The sequence below is a fragment of the Bos indicus x Bos taurus genome, chromosome 16 (assembly GCF_003369695.1).
Source record: "Bos indicus x Bos taurus breed Angus x Brahman F1 hybrid chromosome 16, Bos_hybrid_MaternalHap_v2.0, whole genome shotgun sequence".
Lineage (NCBI taxonomy): Eukaryota > Metazoa > Chordata > Mammalia > Artiodactyla > Bovidae > Bos > Bos indicus x Bos taurus.
The window spans coordinates 54,410,363-54,432,153 of NC_040091.1; the positions used below are offsets into that span (position 1 = coordinate 54,410,363).

The 21,791-nt window shown below is 36.2% G+C and overlaps 1 protein-coding gene across 6 annotated transcripts in view; it reads left to right on the plus strand.

Moving 5' to 3' along the window:
• KLHL20 (kelch like family member 20) overlaps window positions 1-21,791 on the plus strand; it is a 71,032-nt gene that overhangs the window by 37,528 nt on the left and 11,713 nt on the right. For all 6 annotated transcript variants that reach the window (XM_027565355.1, XM_027565356.1, XM_027565353.1 and 3 more), the window contains 5 exons: window positions 10,613-10,771; window positions 11,470-11,564; window positions 14,059-14,174; window positions 20,027-20,210; window positions 21,023-21,166. In XM_027565355.1, the coding sequence (XP_027421156.1) occupies window positions 10,613-10,771; window positions 11,470-11,564; window positions 14,059-14,174; window positions 20,027-20,210; window positions 21,023-21,166 (698 nt within the window). The remainder of the gene's footprint in view (window positions 1-10,612; window positions 10,772-11,469; window positions 11,565-14,058; window positions 14,175-20,026; window positions 20,211-21,022; window positions 21,167-21,791) is intronic.

Genomic DNA, 21,791 nt, shown 5'->3' on the forward strand with positions numbered 1-21,791 from the left:
TCCTTGCAGTCCAAGGGACTCTTAAGAGTCTTCTCCAACACCACAGTTCAAAAGCATCAATTCTTCTGCACTCAGCTTTCTTTATAGTCCAACTCTTACATCTGTACATGACTACTGGGAAAACCATAGCCTTGACTAGATGGACCTTTGTTGGCAAAGTAATGTCTCTGCTTTTTAATATGCTGTCTAGGTTGGTCATGACTTTCCTTCCAAGGAGTAAGCATCTTTTAATTTCATGGCTGCAGTCACCATCTGCAGTGATTTTGGAGCCCCCAAAAATAAAGTCAGCCACTGTTTCTGCTGTTTCCCCATCTATTTGCCATGAAGTGATGGGACCAGATGCCATGATCTTAGTTTTCTGAATGTTGAGCTTTAAGCCAGCTTTTTCACCCTCCTCTTTCACTTTCATCAAGAGGCTTTTTAGTTCCTCTACACTTTCTGCCATAAGGGTGGTGTCATCTGCATATCTGAGGTTATTGATATTTCTCCTGGCAATCTTGATTCCAGCTTGTGCTTCATCCAGCCCAGCGTTTCTCATGATGTACTCTGCATATAAGTTAAATAAGCAGGGTGACAATATACAGCCTTGACGTACTCCTTTTCCTATTTGGAACCAGTCTGTTGTTCCATGTCCAGTTCTAACTGTTGCTTCCTGACCTGCATACAGATTTCTCAAGAGGCAGGTCAGGTGGTCTGGTATTCCCATCTCTTTATGAATTTTCTATAATTTATTGTGATCCACCCAGTCAAAGGCTTTGTCATAGTCAATAAAGCAGAAATAGATATTTTTCTGGAACTCTCTTGCTTTTTCAGTGATCCAGTGGATGTTGGCAATTTGATCTCTGGTTCCTCTGCCTTTTCTAAAACCAGCTTGAAAATCTGGAAGTTCATGGTTCATGTATTGCTGAAGCCAGGCTTGGAGAATTTTGAGCATTACTTTACTAGCATGTGAGATGAGTGCAATTGTGCGGTAGTTTGAGCATTCTTTGGCATTGCCTTTCTTTGGGATTGGAATGAAAACTGACCTTTCCCAGTCCTATGGCCACTGCTGAGTTTTCCAAATTTGCTGACATAGTGAGTACAGCACTTTCACAACATCCTCTTTTAGGATTTGAAATAGCTCAACTGGAATTCCATCACCTCCACTAGCTTTGTAGTGATGATTCCTCAAGCCCTCTTGACTTCCCATTCCAAGATGTCTGGCTTTAGGTGAGTGATCACACCATCCTGATTATCTGGGTTGTGAAGCTCTTTTTTGTACAGTTCTTCTGTGTACTCTTGCCACCTCTTCTTAATATCTTCTGCTTCTGTTAGGTCCATACCATTTCTGTCCTTTATTGAGCCCATCTTTGCATGAAATGTTCCCTCGGTATCTGTAATTTTCTTGCCTCCTTAGTTACAGCTTCAGTACAGTTCAGTTGCTCAGTTGTGTCCGACTCTTTGCGACCCCATGAATCGCAGCACACCAGGCCTCCCTGTCCATCACCAACTCCTGGAGTTCACTGAGACAACGTCCATCGAGTCAGTGATGCCATCCAGCCATCTCATCCTCTGTCATCCCCTTCTCCTCCTGCCCCCAATCCCTCCCAGCATCAGAATCTTTTCCAATGAGTCAACTCTTCACATGAGGTGGCCAAATTACTGGAGTTTCAGCTTCAGCATCATTCCTTCCAAAGAAATCCCAGGGCTGATCTCCTTCAGAATGGACTGGTTGGATCTTCTAGTAGTCCAAGGGACTCTCAAGAGTCTTCTCCAACACCACAGTTCAAAAGCATCAATTCCTCAGCCCTCAGTGTTCTTTACAGTCCAACTCTCACATCCATACATGACTACTGGAAAAACCATAATTGAACATAAATGTGTGGGTGTGTTTCTGGGCTTTCTGTCCTGTTCCATTGACCTATTTGTCTGTTTTGTGCCAGTGCCATACTGTATTGATTGGGCTTCCCAGGTGGCTCAGTGGTAAAGAATCGTCCTGCTGACAGAGAAGATATGGGTTCAATCCTGGATCAGGAACATACCCTGGAGAAGGAAATGACAACCTTCTCCAGTTTCTTGCCTGGTGAATCCCATGGACAGAGAAGTCTGACTTGCTATAGTGCATTGGGTCACAAAGAGTTGGACATGACTGAGCAACTGAGCATACACACAGCACACACACACCACACTGTTTCGATTACTGTAGCTCTGTAGTATAATTTGAAGTCAGGAAGCATGATTCCTCCGGCTCTGTTCTTTCTCCAGATTGTTTTGGCTCTTTGAGGTCTTTTATGTTTCCATACAAAATTTTAAATATTTGTTCTAGTTCTGTGAAAAATGCCATTGGTCATTTGATAGGAATTGCATTGAATCTATAGATTGCCTTGGGGAGTAGAGTCATTTTAACAATGTTGATTCTTCCCATCCAAGAACACAATATATCTTTCAATCTATTTATTTTGTCTTCAGTTTCTTTCATCAGTATCTTATAGTTTTAAGAGCACAGGTCTTTTACTTCTCAGGCAAACTTATTCCTAGGTATTTTATTCTTTTTGATGTGATGATAAGTGAGACTGTTTCCTTAATTTCTCCTTCTGATACTTGACTGTTAGTTTATAGAAATGCAACAGATTTCTGTGTATTAATTTTGTATCCTGGAACTTTACTGAATTTATTGGTGAGCTCTAGCAGTTTTCTGAAGGCCTCATTAAGATTTTCTATGTATAGTATGTCATGTGCAAACAATGACAGTTTTATGTCTTACTTTCCAATTTGGATTCCTTTTATTTTTCTTCTCTGGTTGCTGTGGCAAGGACTTCCAAAACTATGTTGAATAACAGTGGTGAGACTGGTAATGCTTGTCTTATTCTTGATCTTACAGGAAATGCTTTCAGTTTTTCACCATTGGAGATGATGTTAGCTATGGGTTTCTCATTTATACAGTTTGTATTATATCAAAGTATATTCTCTCTATGCCTACCTTTGGGAGAATTTTTATAATAAATGGACATTGAATTTTATCAGAAGCTTTTCCTGCATCTACTGAGATGATCATATAGTTTTTGTTCTTCAGCTTGTTAATATAGTGTATCACATTGATTGATTTGCAGATATTTGAAAATTCTTGCATCCCGAGGATAAATATCGCTTGATCATGGTAGATGATCCTTCTAATGTATTGTTGGATTCAGTTTGCCAGTATTACTTTGTTGAGGATTTTTGCATCTTTATTCATTGGTGATAGTGACATGTACTTTTCTTTTTTGTGTGTGATATCTTTGTCTGGTTTCATGTCATAGTGATGATGGCTTCATAGAAGATTGCAGAAGTGCTCCTTCCTCTGCACTTTTTGGGAATAGTATAGGTATTAAGTTATCTTTAAATATTTGGTAGTATGTTTGAAGCTATCTGGTCCTAGACTTTTGTTTGTTGGGAATTTTTTAATTACTGATTCAATTTCAGTACTGGTAATTGGTCTGTTCATATTTTCTGTTTCTTCCTGGTTCAGTCTTGGGAAACTGTACCTTTCTAAGAAATTGTTCATTTCTTCTAGGTTGTACCTTTTATTGGCATAGAGCTGTTCATTACAGTCTCTGTCCTTTGTATTTCTGTGATGTTAGTTTTAACTTCTTCTTTTTCATTTCTGATTTTATTGATTTGGGCCCTTTCCCTGTTTTTTTTAATTGAAATGTAGTTCATATACAATTTTATGTTATTTTATGGTGTATAACAAAGTGATTCAGTTTATGTAGATAAAATATATGATATAGCATATAAGTTTATATACATATATATGAGAGACAGTTTTATATATCTACATATTTGGTTATTTTAAAGATTCTCTTTCATTTTGGTTATTAAAAAATTCTGAATATAGTTCCCTGTGCTATACTATAGGACCTTATTGTTTGTTGTTTATCTATTTTATATATAGTAGGATATATCTGTTAATCCTAAACTCCTAATTTATCCTTCTCTTGGCCTTTCCACTTTAGCTAACCATAAATTTGCTTTCTATGTCTGTGAGGTGAGTCTGTTTCTGTTTGGTAAATTAGTTCGTTTGTATCCTTTTTTTAGATTCCACATGTAAGTGGTATCGTATATTTATCTGTCTGACTTGTTTAGCTGAGTGTGATAATCTCTAGGTCCACCCATGTTGCTGCAAGTGGTATTATTTCATTTTTTATGGGTGGGTAATATTCCATTGTCTTTGTGTATACACACACACACACCACATCTTCTTTGTCCATTCATCTGTTGATGGATCCTTAGGTTGCTTCCATGTCTTGGTTATTGTAAATAGTGTTGCTGTGAACCCTGTGCTGCCTGTATCTTTCTGAATTAAAGTTTTCATCTTTTCTGGATATATGCCAAGAACTGGGATTGCTTGATCATGTGATAGCTCTATCTTTAGTTTTTTAAGGAACCTCCATACTCTCCATGGTGGCCACATCAATTTACATACTCACCAACAGTGTAGGCTGCTGCTGCTGCTGCTGCTAAGTCACTTCAGTCGTGTCCAACTCTGTGCAACCCCATAGATGGCAGCCCACCAGGCTGCTCTGTCCCTGGGATTCTCCAGGCAAGAACACTGGAATGGGTTGCCGTTTCCTTCTCCAGTGCACAAAAGTGAAAAGTGAAAGGGAAGTTGCTCAGTCACATCCGACCCTTAGCGATCCCATGGACTACAGCCTACCAGGTTCCTCTGTCCATGGGATTCTCCAGGCAAGAGTACTGGAGTGGGTTGCCATTGCCTTCTCCAAACAGTGTAGGAGGATTCCTTTTTCTCCACACTCTCTCCAGCATTTATTATTTGTAGAACTTTTGATGATGTCTGTTCTGACCATTGTGAGGTGATATCCCATTGTAGTTTTGGTTTGTATTTCTCTAATAATTAACAGTGTAGAATATCTTTTCTTATACCTGTTGGCCATCTGTATGTCTTCTCTGAAGAAATGTCTATTTAGATCTTCTGCCCATTTTTTGATGTGATTGCTTGTTTTTTTACTATATTGACCTATATGAGCCATTTTTGTATTTTGGAAATTAAGCCCTTGCCAACTGCATCATTTGCAAATATATTCTCCCATTCTGTAGACTGTCTTTCTGTTTTGTTTATGGTTTTCTTTGCTGTGGAAAAGTTTATAACTTTAATAGGTTCTACTTGTTTATTTTTGCTTTTGCCTTAGTAGACTGACCTAAGGCACCTGTGGTGCCTTGTTGATTTTCTGTGTAGACGATCTGTCCATTGATGTCAGTGGGATGTTAAAGTCTCCTATTATTGTATTCCTTGCAGTTTCTCCCTTTATGTCTGTTAGTATTACTTTTATGTATTTAGGAGCTCCTATATTGTGGGCTTATATTTTAGTAAGTATAATATCCTTTTCTTATATTGATCTTTTTATCAATGTCTTTTTATGATGTCTTTATCTTTCTCTGTGGTCTTTGTTTTAAAGTCTATCTTGTCTGATATGAGTACTGCTACCCCTGCTTTCTTATCATTTCCACTTGCCTGAAGAATCTTTTTTCTATCCCCTCACTTTCATTCTGTGTGTATCTTTCTTTCTAAAGTGCATCATTTGTAGGCAGCATATTTTAGGCTTTTGTTTTATTATCCAGTCTGCCACTCTGTGTCATTTGACTGGAGCATTTAGTCCATTGACATTTGAGGTAATTATTGATATATATTTATTTATGTCCATTTTAAACCTTATTTTCCAGTTGATTTTGTATTTCTTTATTCTTTTCTTTTTATTTTTCCTTTTGTGTTTGATGGTTTTCTTTTGTATTATGCTTGAGTTCTCTTTTTGCTTTTTGTAAGTCTATTGTATGTTTTTGATTTGTGGTTACCTTGGTTTTCAAGTATGTTAACCCATTACTGTATCTACTTTAAACTGGTAATTATATAATCTCAAACACATTCTAAAAATTTTTACATTTTCTTACTTTCTTCACATATATTTTATCATTTCGATGTCCTATTTTACATATTCATGTTAATCCTTTTGCTGTTGTATTTATAATCAATTTCATAAATTTTTTTACTTAAAAAGAAACCTCTGTACTGGTTTATTTAAGTGATCTACAATCCCTTTATATATTTGTTTTTCCTATTATGATTTTCTCTTTCCTATAGATTCTCTTTTTTAAAGATATATTTGTTTTATTTTTGACTGTGCTGGGTCTTCGTTGCTGCACATGGGCTTTCTCTAGTTGTAATAGACGGGGGCTACTCTTCATTGCAGTGCTTGGGCTTCTCATTGTAGTGGCATCTCTTATTGCAGAGCCATGGGCTCTGGGCATGTGGGTTTCAGTAATTGCTGCTCATGGGCTCAGCAGTTGCAGCTGCTGGGTTCTAGAGTATGGGCTCAGTAGTTGTGATACACAGACATAGTTGCCCTGTGGCATGTGGGATCTTCTGGACCAGGGACTGAACCCGTGTCCCCTGCACTGGCAGGCAAATTCCCCACCAATGGACCACCAGGGAAGTCCTTAATTTTTTTAGTATATAGGAAGGTTTGTATTTTTGTTCTGATGGTAACCTTTGTAAACTAGAAAAAGAAGAGCAAATTAAACCCAAAATAGAAGGTGCAAAGATTAAAAGAGCAAAAATCAATGTTACTTTGAAAAAAACTGATGAACCTCTAGCTGTACTTATCAAGAAAAAAAGGAAAGAAGATACAGATTACCAGTATCAGAAATAAAAAAGAAGACAGCACTATAAATCCCTCAGACATTAAAAAGGATAAAACAGAATATCATGAGCAATATTTTGCTAAGTTCAACAACTGAGATGAAATTGACAAATTTTTTGAAAAACACAAATTACAAAAACTTAAGAAAGAAAACCAGAATAACTCTGTATCTATGAAAGAAATTAAATTAATAATTTTAAAACCTTCCCACAAAAAAGCAATCCCAGATGGTGAATTCTGTCAAACATGTCAGAAAGAAATAATGTAACCCTATATAAAATCTTCCAGAAAAACGTGCAGGAGGTTGCCAGATAAGGTCAAACTTACCCTAATGTGCAAACCACAAACTCTAGAGGAAAACTGCAGATCAGTACCTCTCATGAATTTATATGGGAGAATCCTTAATATAATATTGATTCCAACAAAATATAAAAGAGGAATAACCATGACTAAATGGAGTTTATACTTCATTAAAATTAATTGCATCAGTATTTTATAGTCAAACTTAATTTTTCATTCAGAGTAAACTTCCTACAACTTCTTTAACAGATTTAACTGTGTTCCACTATTTTTAAAAACCAGATCCATTCTGCAAAAAATAAAGATTTGCCATCATTGAGGATTTCCAAAATAATTTGCCAAAGTCATTGGACCCCAGATTAAGAAATCCCTGCTTTAGAATCTTTGGGGATGATGGTAATGTTCTATATCTTGATTGTGGTAATGGTTATATGCGTGCATACATTTATCAAAATTTATTGAACTGTATGTTTTAAATAAAGCTGATTTTTAAAAATTTCTTGCTTTAAACATAGCTTGAGTTTTAGTTCTAAGATAGTTACAAATATCTGAAGAATATTCTTAATAGTACAGAAGGTTTTAGAATCCCTTGCAGTTCTAACCCTGCCTCCAAAGTGAACCTGATATAATGAAATTCCAGTGAAGAAAACCTTACTTTGTTCATGGACTAGAATGGTTCTGTGTAGATGCAAAATAAGTCACCACTTAGAGCTTACCACTTGTGATTCATTCAAATTATTTTCAGACTTAAATCTCTATTTAATTTCCTTCTATTTTCTTACGCCTAACTTCATCCTGGAGGAGGAAATGGCCACCTACTCCAGTATTCTTGCCTTGGAAATCCCATGGGCAGAGGAGTCTGGTGGGCTACAGTCCATGGGGTCACAAAGAGTCAGACATGACTTAGCAACTAAACAACAACAAATTTAATTCATACAGTGTTATGCTTGCTCATAAACATATTTTTTTTCTTTGAATTCAATGTCACTGAGTTCACCATTCATTTCTGTTACAACTCTAGAATATTTTCCTTATTCATTCTTGTTTTCAGCTTTATTAATTCTTCAAATTGCATCTACATTTATCTGAAGAAACTAAAAGTAAGCTTTTACCATAATAGTGTGGGACTTAAAATTTCCTGCAAACTCTTATTTAAAAAGCAGTTATTTGGGGGCTTCCGTGGTGGCCCACTGGTTATGACTTCACCTTACAATGTAGGGGATGCAGGTTCGATCCTACATGGGTCAAAGAGCTAAAACCCCACATGTCTCAGCCCCCAAAAAACGAAACATAAAACAGAAGCAATATTGTAACAAATTCAGTAAAGACTTTTAAATGATCCACATTAAAAAAAAAACTTCAAAAATAAATAAAAAGCGGGTATTTTAAAGCAGTATTTTCTTAACCTGGTTGTTTGGTTCGAGAATAGAATTTAGTGCTGCTGCTGCTGCTGCTAAGTCACTTCAGTCATTGCCCTAATGGTAGATCATTAATATCTTTGTTCATCAAAAGTATTCTTTTTACTCTTATTTTTGTACCAAAAAATATTTTCTCACACAGATGTTTTTGTCTTCTTGTCCTCTAAGGTTTCCATTAAGTGACTCATTAATATCAGAGTGGTTTATTCATAAACTTTAAACTTGGTGATCCTTGATATTTATATAATATTTGTTTTATAATCACTAAATTGGGGGAAATTTTTATACTCTGACAAGATCCTAAAAGAATGTTAAGGAATTTCACAAAGATATATGATATGACTTGTCTTTAGTAAAGAAATCAGACTGAAGAAAAACTAAGAAGAAACATACAACCTTGCTAAAGTTTTGCATGCTGAAGGTCAGCAGACTTCATCTGGAACTAGGCCTCAAATCTGGCCCTTAACTTTACACCCCCCAACATAAGTCTGCCAGACAAAATACAGGGTGCCCAGTTGAATTTATTCCAGATGAACAAGTAGTTTTTAGTATAATCATGCCATATATTATTTGCTAAATCCAACAATACTGCTACAGAGGATACAGCACAGGCATTCTAACTACTAAGTGACCTGGCCAAGCAACTTCATGTAAAATTTAAAGGTTTCCAATTTCATTTCCTGAGCCCCAGAGGGTTTCTCACTCAGATGATATGAAGACTTGTGCCATAAAAATTGAAGTGCTCTTTAGTATTTTCTACTATAAATACAGCTGACTTTTTATGGCCCTTAATTGTTTTGAGATTTGTATTTTTTTCTGATGTCCTTGGGAAAATATTCTTAACCAAGTAATCAACTTGTTATGGCTTATCTCAAATCCTGCTAAATATTCTGATTTTTTTCATGAGCATGTAAATAGCCCTGTCCTGAGAGAATATAGCATACGCATCAGAGGTTGCATGGTGGGAATTCAAGCTCTTAAACTATATCCTTCCTACACTAATAGACATCCCAGGCAGAACAATGTTCTGAATGAGACAGAAGCCCCATGAAGTGTAGCAGTGACTGTTTGCATTGCACCCTGTCCCTTTTACTCTACATACAATCTTGACAAGATTTACAAGATTGGGGGATTTGTGGCTGAACTGCACAGATAACATCCTTGTTGCCATTTCACCTGCATTCTGACAATTCTTCAAATCTTGGATACAGATAAATTATATGTGTTTATAGTTTCATATATACATATGAGAACATGAATATATCTGAGTGGTGCGGTCCTCAGAGGGGTTTTCTTGGGTCTAATGGCTTATATCGTTATGTTATTCTTGCTTATAGAAATGCTGACACCCTCCTTCTTTTTTCAAACTGGCCCCTTGGTGTTTCTGTCCTAGACATTGCCCTTTCAGCAACTAACCTTCCTCTGAAAGTTTTTCCTGATTTTTTTATATGCCTCTTAATTTCTGGAGTTATAATTTGGTATAGTTTATATTTTGAATATAAATTTTCATCTTGATACTTCATACTGAGGGAAAAAAGCATCATTTTTTTCTTAAATTGTCTAAATCACAAATTACTATTTTTCCTAAATTTTAATTGTGCCATCTGAATTCTCCTATGTTCCCTTTTTAAAAAATTAATAAGCTTTATTTTTAGAGTAGTTTTAGGGTCACAGGAAAATTGAGCAGAAAGTAGTTCCCATATACTCTGTCTCCACACACGCATGTTGTTCAGTCGCTAAGCATGTCCAACTCTTTGTGCCCCTATGGACTGCAGCACACCAGGCTTTCCTGTCCTTCACTATCTCCTGGAGTTTGCTCAAATTCATGTCCATTTAGTAAGTGACACACATGACCTCTCCCAATAGCAACATCCTGCACCAGAGAAATATGTTTGTTACAACTAATGAACCTGCATTGACATGCTAGCATCCAAAGTCCATGACTTACATTATGGCTCACTCTTGGTATTGTACATTCTATGAGTTTTGACATGTGTCCACCACTGTAGTATCATACAGGATAGTCTCATTGTTCTAAAAACCTTCTGTGCTCTACCTATCTTTTTTTCTTTTTAAACTTTTCTTATCCTCTGGTACTATATTGAACTTCAGCTCCATTGTGAAATAAAGCTTTGCCCTACAACCCTGAAGGAAAATATTGAAACAGTCAAATCTGATCACAGGGTGTTTTCCCTTTTATTCTTACCTAACTTCAAACAGGTGATGGAAAGTGAAGAGTTCATGTTGCTTCCAGCCAATCAACTCATTGATATAATATCTAGTGATGAACTAAATGTTCGCAGTGAAGAACAGGTGTTCAATGCAGTGATGGCCTGGGTTAAATACAGCATTCAAGAAAGACGTCCTCAGTTACCCCAGGTACGCAGGGAAATGCTTCTTTAAGTAACTGTTTTGTACTGGATAAAATAATACATATTTGATTTGCAAAAAACAGTTATCACTGTCATTCATATTAGACTGTAAGAAAGACCATCTCTTTCCAAATAACCAAGGAGATTAAGTGTTAAGCATTTTAAGTGTTTATCATTATGAACTTTTTGCTCCATTGCTTCCTCTGTTTTGCATCAACTCTAGGTTTGGGCTATAGCATACATCAGAACCTAAATGGTACATAATGAACAAAAGAAGACAAGGATGGCTGTTATCATGTCTCCCTTCTCTATGATTTGGAAACCCCACCACAGTTTGAAGAGTAAAGGAATGATATGGGTCATAAGTGGTCACTAAATGACATGTTTGATGTTCTTGTTATTATGATTACAGTCCTTAGCAATTTGATAGTATATTCTTCTAGATTGTTATTAGAAGAGCTTATACTGCTGAAAGCATAAAGAAGCATGCTAAAGTGATACTGACTGTTCTAATTACTGAACTGGTGGTTGGAATAAATTTAGTTTTGTATTTATGCCTTCCACCCTCATTATTTATTAGATCAATTAATTAATCCAATTAGATCACAAAACAATTGGAAACACAATCGGGGAGCATGAGTTACATATTTTCTTAAACACCTTACAGATGGCGTCTGTGCTCTAATAGTGTTTATTACCTCATAGGTGCTGCAGCACGTGCGGTTGCCTTTGCTTAGTCCCAAGTTCCTGGTGGGCACTGTAGGCTCTGATCCCCTCATCAAAAGTGACGAAGAATGCAGGTATGAATGGTCCTGGATGGGAAAAATCGACAACTAAACATTCTTGTTCTCTCCTAATTTCCTTATTTGTATTGCTTCCTAAATATTATATTTTTTAGTGGTGTAATCAAGGCAGTATTTAACTGATTTTTCTTCTGGGCCAGAGTCAAGAGGAGATGGAAGAAGAGAAGACTGAATTTCCAGTATTCCATTCCATTAGTTTGTTTTTTTTTTAATGCGTGGTATTTATTCATGTAGAAGTGGCAATAAAGAGGTAGATTTCTAAGATTTCATGCAAGCTTGAGTTTGAAGAGACAATTCTCTGCTAGTATATCTTTTCTTGAGATAAGTTAAATAATGTTGTTGACTCCATCATAAAAGTGTGCAGAAGCACTTTTTCATTCCATCACATATGCCTTGTTAGGAATAGGACCAGCCTTGCTTTCTGAGTTTGTAGACAGAGTTAAAGGTCTGCTACACCCTTAAAGCAGCTGTGGAAAGATTTCCACTAGAGTTTGATGGCACAGTTTCATAAATTTTTTTTGATTGAAAGAAATTCTAAATGTTTTTACAAGACAAAACATTTATTTTATTGGTCTGTCTCTGAACTACAGTATATATAAAATTTAATAAACTACTTTTCCATTTGACAGATTTTATGGTTTATTTTCAAATATGAAACCTCATGGTGTTTTTAACCATTTCTTCCCAGAAACAGTGAGTCAGAACTCTCTTTAAAGTACACAAACCTTTGGATCTCCCTTAGTGACTAAAGAAACTTGTTCCAGAATCAGGGATCTCTAAAGCAGAGATAGAACATAATAGATTCATTTGCATTTCTTCAATAATTTGAAGCCTGTTCCCTTACTAGGAGGTGTTAGAGAGGGTTTTTATATGTTTACCTTTTAAACTTAAAGACAAATGGTAATTAATTCCCCTGAATACTCACAAAGTTACTTTTAAAAGAAGCCTGTTCCTACTTAGAGGAGGAACTTAACAGTTGTTGGGGGTGGAAGGAGGGGAAGAGATGGAGGTTTGGAATGGACATGTATACCCTGCTATATTTAAAATGGATAACCAACAGGACCTACTGTATAGCTGAGTCCCTTTGCTGTTCACCTGAAATTATCACCACATTGTTAACTGGCTACACCCCAATACAAAATAAAAAGTTTTAAAAAAGGAAGCAGCCTGTTCCTTTTATCATGACCTTATTATTTACTAGCTGTGTGACCTTATTCAAGTTACTTGAACCTCTTTCTGGTACAGTTCCTTTATTTATAAAACAGTACCTATTCCATAGGGCTGTCATGGAGAATAAATGAGTTAATATGTATTAAGCCCCTGTTATTCTTGTTACTATTGATTTTGTGTTTGCCCCTAAGTATTAGCTCTATAATATTCTTTCTAGGAACGCTTGAACAACTTAATTAAAAACCAGCAAGAAGGAGATCACAGTCTTTTGTATTTAGCTGAGGAAGCTAGAATAAGTTCTTGGTCATCAGGTTGGGATTTTGAGGGGGTTTGTTTTTATTTTTAGCATAAATTCGTAAGAGGCCTTAGCAAAATCATATACTGGATGTACATTATTGGGTCACGCCTGGCACTGGTCCAGCAGAAATAAATTACTTGTAATATAAATAGAGAAATGGAAATATAGTGTAATTTAGGAAGCACTTTCAGAGTTGAGAAAGAACAGAGTAACAAATTGAATTTGTATAGTCAGATACTGAATCACTCAAAGGACTCAAGTGAAGTAAGTACATAAATAGTTTAAGTTAGGATACTTTATTTAGCAAGTGTAATTACTAGGTTCTTCTCATAAAGTACCTTCATAGAAAAAGACAAAACTGTTCATCCTCAGTAGATTTATTGAGAGTGAACTATTCATACAGTCCCAAATAGAAAATTAATATTAAATGATAGTAGGGTATTTCTTTTTAGCAATCCAAATTTTGACCTAGTTTTATTACTTAAATTAATCTAGCAAATACCTAGTGTTGTGGCTGATGTGCTCCTTTGCCAGTATCCTGCGAAAGCTAAGCAAATTCACTAGAAGGCAGTAACTATGCAGACTGGTAATTAAGGTGTAATTTTTAGTTTCCCATAAGTCATTGTTAGTCTCAAGTATGTTGAGTTTTAGACTAATTTGCAGTAAGAGATGAAGTCATGATGCAAATACCAGTCAATTCACGATTCATAGTGTGACTGGCATCATTGCTGTCATGTTTGTGACCTTTATAATACTGGCTGGAGGGATTTCCCTGACAGTCCAGTGGTTAAGACTCCAAGCTGCCAGTGCAGGGTACACGGATTCAATCTCTGAGATCCCACATGCCATGTGCCCAAAAAAATAAATAACTAGCCTAAATTAATAATAATGCTGGCTGGCATTCATGATTTGGTTTGATTTATGCTGCTCCCCTTTGCCATCTTACATATACCTTAACCATATTGGGATTTGACTAACAATATTATTTAGACATTTGGAATAAAGGCAGAATTTTTTTCACAGAGACTTGGTAGATGAGGCTAAAAACTATCTCCTATTGCCTCAAGAACGACCATTAATGCAAGGACCAAGGACAAGACCACGGAAACCTATTCGATGTGGAGAAGTACTCTTTGCAGGTTTGGATCTTAATATACTGTGGCTAAACTGAATATTTTCCACATGAGAAATTGTCATTTGAGCAGTCCTTTGGACAGTTGTGATATCCACTGTCATAAGAAATACATAATGACTTACCATGGGGACTTCCCTGGCGGTCCAGGGGTTAAGACTCCACACTTACACTGCAGCAGGCACGGGTTCAATCCCTGGTTGGAGAATTAAGCTTCTGCATGCCACACAGTGTGTGGCCAAGAAATAAATTTAAAAAAATTTTTAATGTTAAAAAAAATGTACAGCCCTTTTGAAAACAAAAAATAATTTATGTATCTTGCCTCTTAACTCATGAGCCAACACTGGTACTTTCGAAAGAATGCTGTATTTTTATATAACCTAAAAATGTCATGCAGTGGATGTTTTGTTATAATAAATCATATGCATGAATTTATATTCCAGTGTGCAAGTCACCTCATAAGTACATGGAACTGTCAAAAAACATTATCTTACATCAGACAATTACACTCTTTTGTACCTCTCCTGAGCTAGGCTGAGCCCAAGACATCATGTTGTATCATTCTGCTGCTGCCGTCTGCCCCTGAATATCTGAGAACTTTCAATCTTAGATGTTTTACTTCTATCCACATAAATTCAGCCCCCTTAGTCACTTGAATAACAACTTTCACAATGTTTGGTAAAACATTTTCTCACTAGTTCTGTCTCAGTCCACTCAGACTGCTATAACAGAAAAGCATATACTGGGTGGCTTACAAACAGTAGAAATTTATTTATTTCTTACAGTTCTGGAGGCTGGGAAGTATTTTGGTGTCTGTTGAGGGCCCGCTTCATTCTTCTTCATAGACTCCATCTTTTCATCTTTTGCTATGTCCTCAGGTAGAGAAAGAGGCACAGGATCTCTGTGAAGTCTCTTTTATAGAAGCACTAATTCCATTCATGAGGACAGAGTACGTCCCTAAAGCCTCACCACCTGATACTATCACATTGAGGATTAGATTTCAATATATAAATTTCGGAGGGACACATTCAATCTATAGCAAATTCTTTCTCTTCAATTTTTCTTTTCAAATCCTGATTCATGGAGAAAATGCAACCTATGGTAATCTTTTTATTTATGGTTCCCACATTTCAGAATTCCATTACTCTTAAATATAGGCTTCCTGGGATTCTGTTTGATGTGTGAAGTGTTCTATCACTTTTCATCAGGAAATCCCATAGAATCACTGGGTCATAGTATGCTTTCCCATCAACCTAACCAGTTGCCTATCTTTTCCCCTTCGTTTTTATTTTCTCTTGGCATGTGGAAATATATTTTCCCTTACATTTTTAGAGGAAAAGTTTGACAATTTATGTTTAATTTCTCCTTTTTAAATTTTTTCATCTCCATTTCTTCACATAGAGTATTGCTGCATTTCTTCAAGAAGAAAATGGATGCCAAGTTTTCTTTTTCTCTCTAATCTTCATCAGGCTTTTTTTCCTCTCTTTTGAAAGCATTCCTTCATTCTTGTTTTAGATTTAAAACTCAATTATTAATTTATCATGTACTGAATTCTCCTATACTCCTAGTATCCTAATGCCTTTGTTCATTGTTATTAGCAAATTTATTTCTATTATCATTCTTATTTATTCCTGTGACTTTCATTCCTATATATGCATGCTCAGGTATGTATTCACATACTCATATGGGTTTACACAGATGCTTGCTTACATGCTCACACCTATATACATCTGCCTCTTCACTCCCACATAGCATCTGTAGTTGCTGTCAGTTGGTGAATAAATTATTGCCAGATCTGGTTAAGTTCCCAGGGAAATCTTTATACCATTAGTTTAGCTTTGTTGGTTAAACTAGATAAATTATATTGTTAAAGGTCTTTTATTTATAAAAGCAGTTTGTTGTGCCAGCTCCCTGTACATATAAGAATGCTATAAACATCAGAGTTTCTGTTCCCCAATTGTGAAAGTTGGTTGTCTACTTTTTTTTTAATTAGAAGGATGCAAGATCTAATTATTTGATACCTGTGGTTTATTTTCATGATATCAGGTTGGTTTCAGGAATTCTAGTAGTAGGGCCATCTTTGTGGAGGTATATACATTGTTATCAAGATCTATTAAATATTTTACCTGGCTGTTATAGTACCTGAAGTAGGGATAACAATATACTACTGCTCCATGAGCCTCAGAACATTCTGGCAGAGATTAACAACTAGATTAAGGAAGAGGGGAGGATAATGGAAACTCACGGGGAAGTGGAACAGAAGAGAAACCCTATATGATCAAAAGCTAGAGGCTAAACCAAATAGGTGTATGGGAAGTATATTTCACATCTAGGGTTCTTTCTGGATTGGTGGGAAGGTACCAATCCAGTGGAACTAGACAAGGTACACCTTTGGGGATGCTGAGAGAAAATAATGTAGCTCTATTAAATACAGATTTAAACTTGACTTCACCCTGGTAGGCTACAGTCCATGGGGTCACAGTCAGACATGACTGAGCAACTTAATTTTCTTTCTTTCTTCCTTTCACTTGGATTATTCAACAACCGCCATCTTTATCCTGCTGGTTCCCACCATTTTCTTCCAATGTGACATGACTATAAATTGTCAGGTGCCATGTTTTCAATGTGTAACTATCTTCACTAAAATCTCATTCACCTCTTTTGATTGTATAATGGTGTTAATGAATCACACTTTGCCTTCTTTAGAAGCCATTTAAATTGGATCAATTTCATGATCTCAAACTCTTGCTAGTAATCTCATAATTTCATATTGCTGATTGGGTATCTGATTCCTCCACTATATTGTTATTACTTCAGAGCAAGGACCAGTTCTTATTTATCTTTGTAGTTTCTAGATTGTATAGCAATCTTGTCAGAACAGACACTAAATAAAGATTAATTGCATGCTGTTGATCCTGCTGAACACTAGTGAGAAACTAGCATTGACCCATCATAATGAATAAAAAAGTAAAATTTGGAAAGAATAATGGATTGTTAATGTCACTTTGTAAATGAAAGATTTATTTTTGAGTAACATTTTCTTTTTCTGAACATAGAAGTGAATACACGTGCAATATGGTGGCTCAGCTGCTAAAGAATCTGCCTGCCATGCAGGAGACCTAGGTTCAATCCCTGGATTGGAAAGATCCCCTGGAGAAGGGAATGGCTACCCATTCCAGTATTCTGGCCTGGAGAATACCATGGACTATATAGTCCATGGGGTCACAAAGAGTCAGACATGACTGAGCAACTTTCACTCACTCACACATGCAATATAGAAATTGATTAACAGAAAAATGTAAAGAATAAAAGGTAAAACATCTATCACTTCTTTACACTATCAAGGTTTCCATTTTCATTTGTAGAGAAAAGCCATTAGGTCTTTTCTAATGGCTTTTCTCTACAACTGGTATTGGTTTTCCCTGCTTTCTTAGTCTCTTTATGCCAGATCTGACCTTTATTCTTGAGTCATACTATTACACTGATATTTTAGATCTTGACTCATCTGTCTCTACTTAAAACTTAATCCTTAATTTTCTTTGATTATTATTGCAATTTTGTTTACATTATCTTCGAAATGCAAATTACCAGTTCTCACTTAACTTTGGAAAATTTAGTCTTCCTTTCTTCATCCTGGAAGCCTTAGATCAAATCTATAACCTCAGTAGTTTTTTTTACTTAGAAGCATTTACTCCTATTGATGTCTTCTGGCTTTTCCTCTTGTTTTCCATTAGGTTTCTTGATGCTTCTCAATTCTGTGTTTCTTTCTTTTTATTTTATTTTTTTTTTTAGTGTTCACAGTTCTTTGATCTTTATCACAGATACTTTATGAAAGTTGCCTACTTTAAGGTAACACTTTTTGACCAAATCTGTCTTTGAAGTAATTTTTTTTTTTAGAGTCAGCATCTCACACATATAAAACTATATGTCTCCTTTTCAGCAATATTTTTCCTTAAGTACATCACTTAACACAAATTGATAATTCTCACAGCAGAAACTATGCATACACTTTATCTTGCTAAATACCATGTGCATGTATGTGTACTCAGTCACTCAGTCATGTCCAACTCTGTGCAACCTTATGGATGGTAGCCCATCAGACTCCTCTGTCCTTGGAATTTTCCAGGCAAGAATACTGGAGTGGGTTGCTGTTTCCTCCAACGGATCTTCCATACCCAGGGATCGAATCCCACATGTCCTACATTGGCAGGCGGATTCTTTACCACTGAGCCACGTGGGATGCCCCACGTACAGTGTGCTTGACTTCTAATAATAACTTAGTTCAGTCCCAGTTATTGCAGTCACCTGCTGCTTTGGAAATTATAATTCACATAAAATTGCCATGAGGCAGTGGAATTGAACAGCTCTTTCCTTTTCTTGTTTCCCCGGGTCACAAGAAAGGTATAAATTTGATTTCTTAATGGCCTTTTTTCCCCTTTAGTATCAAAGAACACAGTTTATGAAGTGATATTAACTTCATTTGCAGCCATGAAATCCAATAAAAAGCTGGTTTCAATGGCTTTCATTATAAAATTGTGCCTGAGTTTTAATAATTAGGCTGTTTGATTTGTCTCAGGTGCTTATAACCCTCATATTTGCAGCCAAATCTTATGTTAGAAGTGAAGGTGCTTTCTCTGATACAGAAACTCCAGGCATATATCCCAGAACAGAATTCAAATTGAAGCAAACTGATATATACAAAACTTACTGTGACTTAGTTGAATACTTAGTATTAGCTGAATATCCTAATTTAAATGAAACCATAATAAAATGTATACAACATATTGAGATTTGAAATAAGGAAGTGAGTTTTCAAATCCAGCAGAAGATGGTTAGAGACATTCTCATTTTATTCTGGCTCAGGAAGTTATTGCAGAGAAGGCAATGGTACCCCACTCCAGTACTCTTGCCTGGAAAATCCCATGGACAGAGAGGCCTGGTAGGCTGCAATCCATGGGGTCACTAGGAGTTGGACATGACTGAGCGACTTCACTATATTTTTTCACTTTCAAGCATTGGAGAAGGAAATGGCAACCCACTCCAGTGTTCTTGCCTGGAGAATCCCAGGGACGGGGGAGCCTGGTGGGCTGCCATCTATGGGGTCGCACAGAGTTGGACACGACTGAAGCGACTTAGTAGCAGCAGCAGCAGGAAGTTAGAGACCTCCTTGAAACCATTAGTTTTCAAATGTTTTGAGGTTAAGTTATCTTTAGACCTCACCCTCTATGCTCCAGAATCTAGCTCTTATTTTAGATTGAAATAGAGATGATTTTAAAGAATAACAAATTAAAATTTTCTGCTATAATTAGTTTTCTTTTTTTTTCAGGGAGCGCTCAGAGCTTTACTGAACTCTGTTTGAACCTTTTATTCTGAGTGTTACTTTTGAAAAATGTATTCAAAATGTTTTCTGATCTTAAATGTCATGTTGGATATTGTAGAATTCAATACAGACCAGATAAACAGAAAGCAAATATTTTGAAATATGTCATAAGAATTTCTGTATTATTTTTAGTCACAAGACAGTCTATAAAGAGATCATGAGTATATAAGCCAAAAATCCCTCCCCAGAAAGAATAAGATTATGGTAATCCCAGTGGAATAAGCAAAAATCATAATTTATATTTTAACTTGCTTCTAGAGGCATCTGGCAAGTCCAAGCATTAGCTAGCTAGCTAAAGTCGCTCAGTCGTGTCCGACTCTTTGCGACCCCATGGACTGTAGCCCATCAGGCTCCTCCATCCATGGGATTTTCCAGGCAAGAGTGCTGGAGTGTCCAAGCATTAGGGCTGTTTAATGGTTAGCAGTGAGTGATATGCTTTAGGACAGACATTCTCCTGACCGTTTCTGTTACTTCCCCAGTTGGTGGTTGGTGCAGTGGAGATGCCATTTCTAGTGTTGAACGATATGATCCACAGACTAATGAATGGCGAATGGTAGCTTCAATGAGCAAAAGGCGATGTGGAGTTGGAGTCAGTGTTCTTGATGACCTGTTATATGCAGTAGGAGGCCATGATGGATCCTCTTATCTCAACAGTGTTGAAAGGTAAGGTCAATTTGAATTTTTTTCTCTACTATCCATATTGTTTTGTTTGAGATACTAATTAGAAACTGATGTAACTTGTTGCTTTAGTTTTGTGTCTGTGGCACTAGTTGGCAGCCTAAACCGCTTACTGTAACAAATAAGTCCTTTATAATCTGACCTCCACTTATTTTTCCAGTCTGTCTTCCTCAGCACACCACTATTTCTTAAACACTCTAGTGCAGACCCACCAAATTGCTTGCAGTTCCTGGACATGCTATGTCCTTTTTGCCTATATGTTTGCATGCCATTCTCTTCCCTGGAATCTCTCTTAAAGATTCAAAGGTTACTTATTATATAAAGCCTTGTCTGGCACCATGCAGACTAGTTAATTACTCAGTCCTCTCATCTTTCACAAGTATTTTGAATATACTTGTACATGTGACATTGGCTATAATTGTTAAAATATATTCTCCCATATCTATCACAATGCCTGGCACACTGGAAACATACAATAATTGATTTTTTAATAACTTCTAGCTTCTTGTCACCTACCCTTTTTCATTCAGCCATGTTCCTGATACTTATGAAATACATCTATGAAACGTTTCAGTGTATCAAGATCTAGAGATACAGATTCTGTAGTTGAAAATAACATGAACATCAGAAGAATCAGTGCCATAGAAGTTAAAAAAAAACACACACACTTAAAAACAAATTGAATTAAATAGAGTGGAAATGATTAAATATTAACTATATCATATGCCATCACATTTATAAGCCTAGCCAAATTTTCTTTGTGTAATACAGACCCTGTCTTGATGTGTTCTCTGTAGGTACGACCCCAAAACAAACCAGTGGAGCAGTGATGTGGCTCCCACAAGCACCTGCAGGACAAGTGTAGGTGTGGCTGTGCTTGGAGGCTTTCTCTATGCTGTGGGTGGCCAGGATGGCGTGTCCTGCCTCAACATTGTTGAAAGGTGAATTTTTTAACTCATTTTCAGTTTTTTTTTTAAAGAATATAGAGGGCTTTTTTAAAGGAATAATTTAGAACACTAGAAATTCACTATCCAGTAGATTTCCCATGAGCTGTGAGGAAAAGGTTTTCAGTTAACCTTATAGTCTAGGAAGATGAAAGATATAATCCAGTTTTTACACTTATATGTTATATAGGCTGAGCCTAACAATGAAATGTTGGAATCATATTTTAAATTACATTTTATGTATGATGTCAAGCATACCACTTCTGAAATCTGTTCTGATTTTTTTCCCCAGTATTTAGAATGATTTTCCTCAGAGTTCCTTCAGGAAAATGATTAATTCTTGGTGCAGCATATATCTTATAAGGACTATAAAGTATTTTGTATATGGATTCTCATTAATTCTTGAAGTATACTTAGGGAAATATTAGTGGGCTGCCTTGATTTACTTTATACTTTTACAGATCAGTGAATTTTGGTGAAATAGATTCTATTTTTAATTTCTTGCTCCATCATTTTTTTGTCATTCTACCTTAGAGATTAGGTCTTGGAATCTCATGCACTTAATTACTGGCAAGAGCACACTATGCTTCATCCCCTCTTCTTCTTTTTTTATTTATTTTAG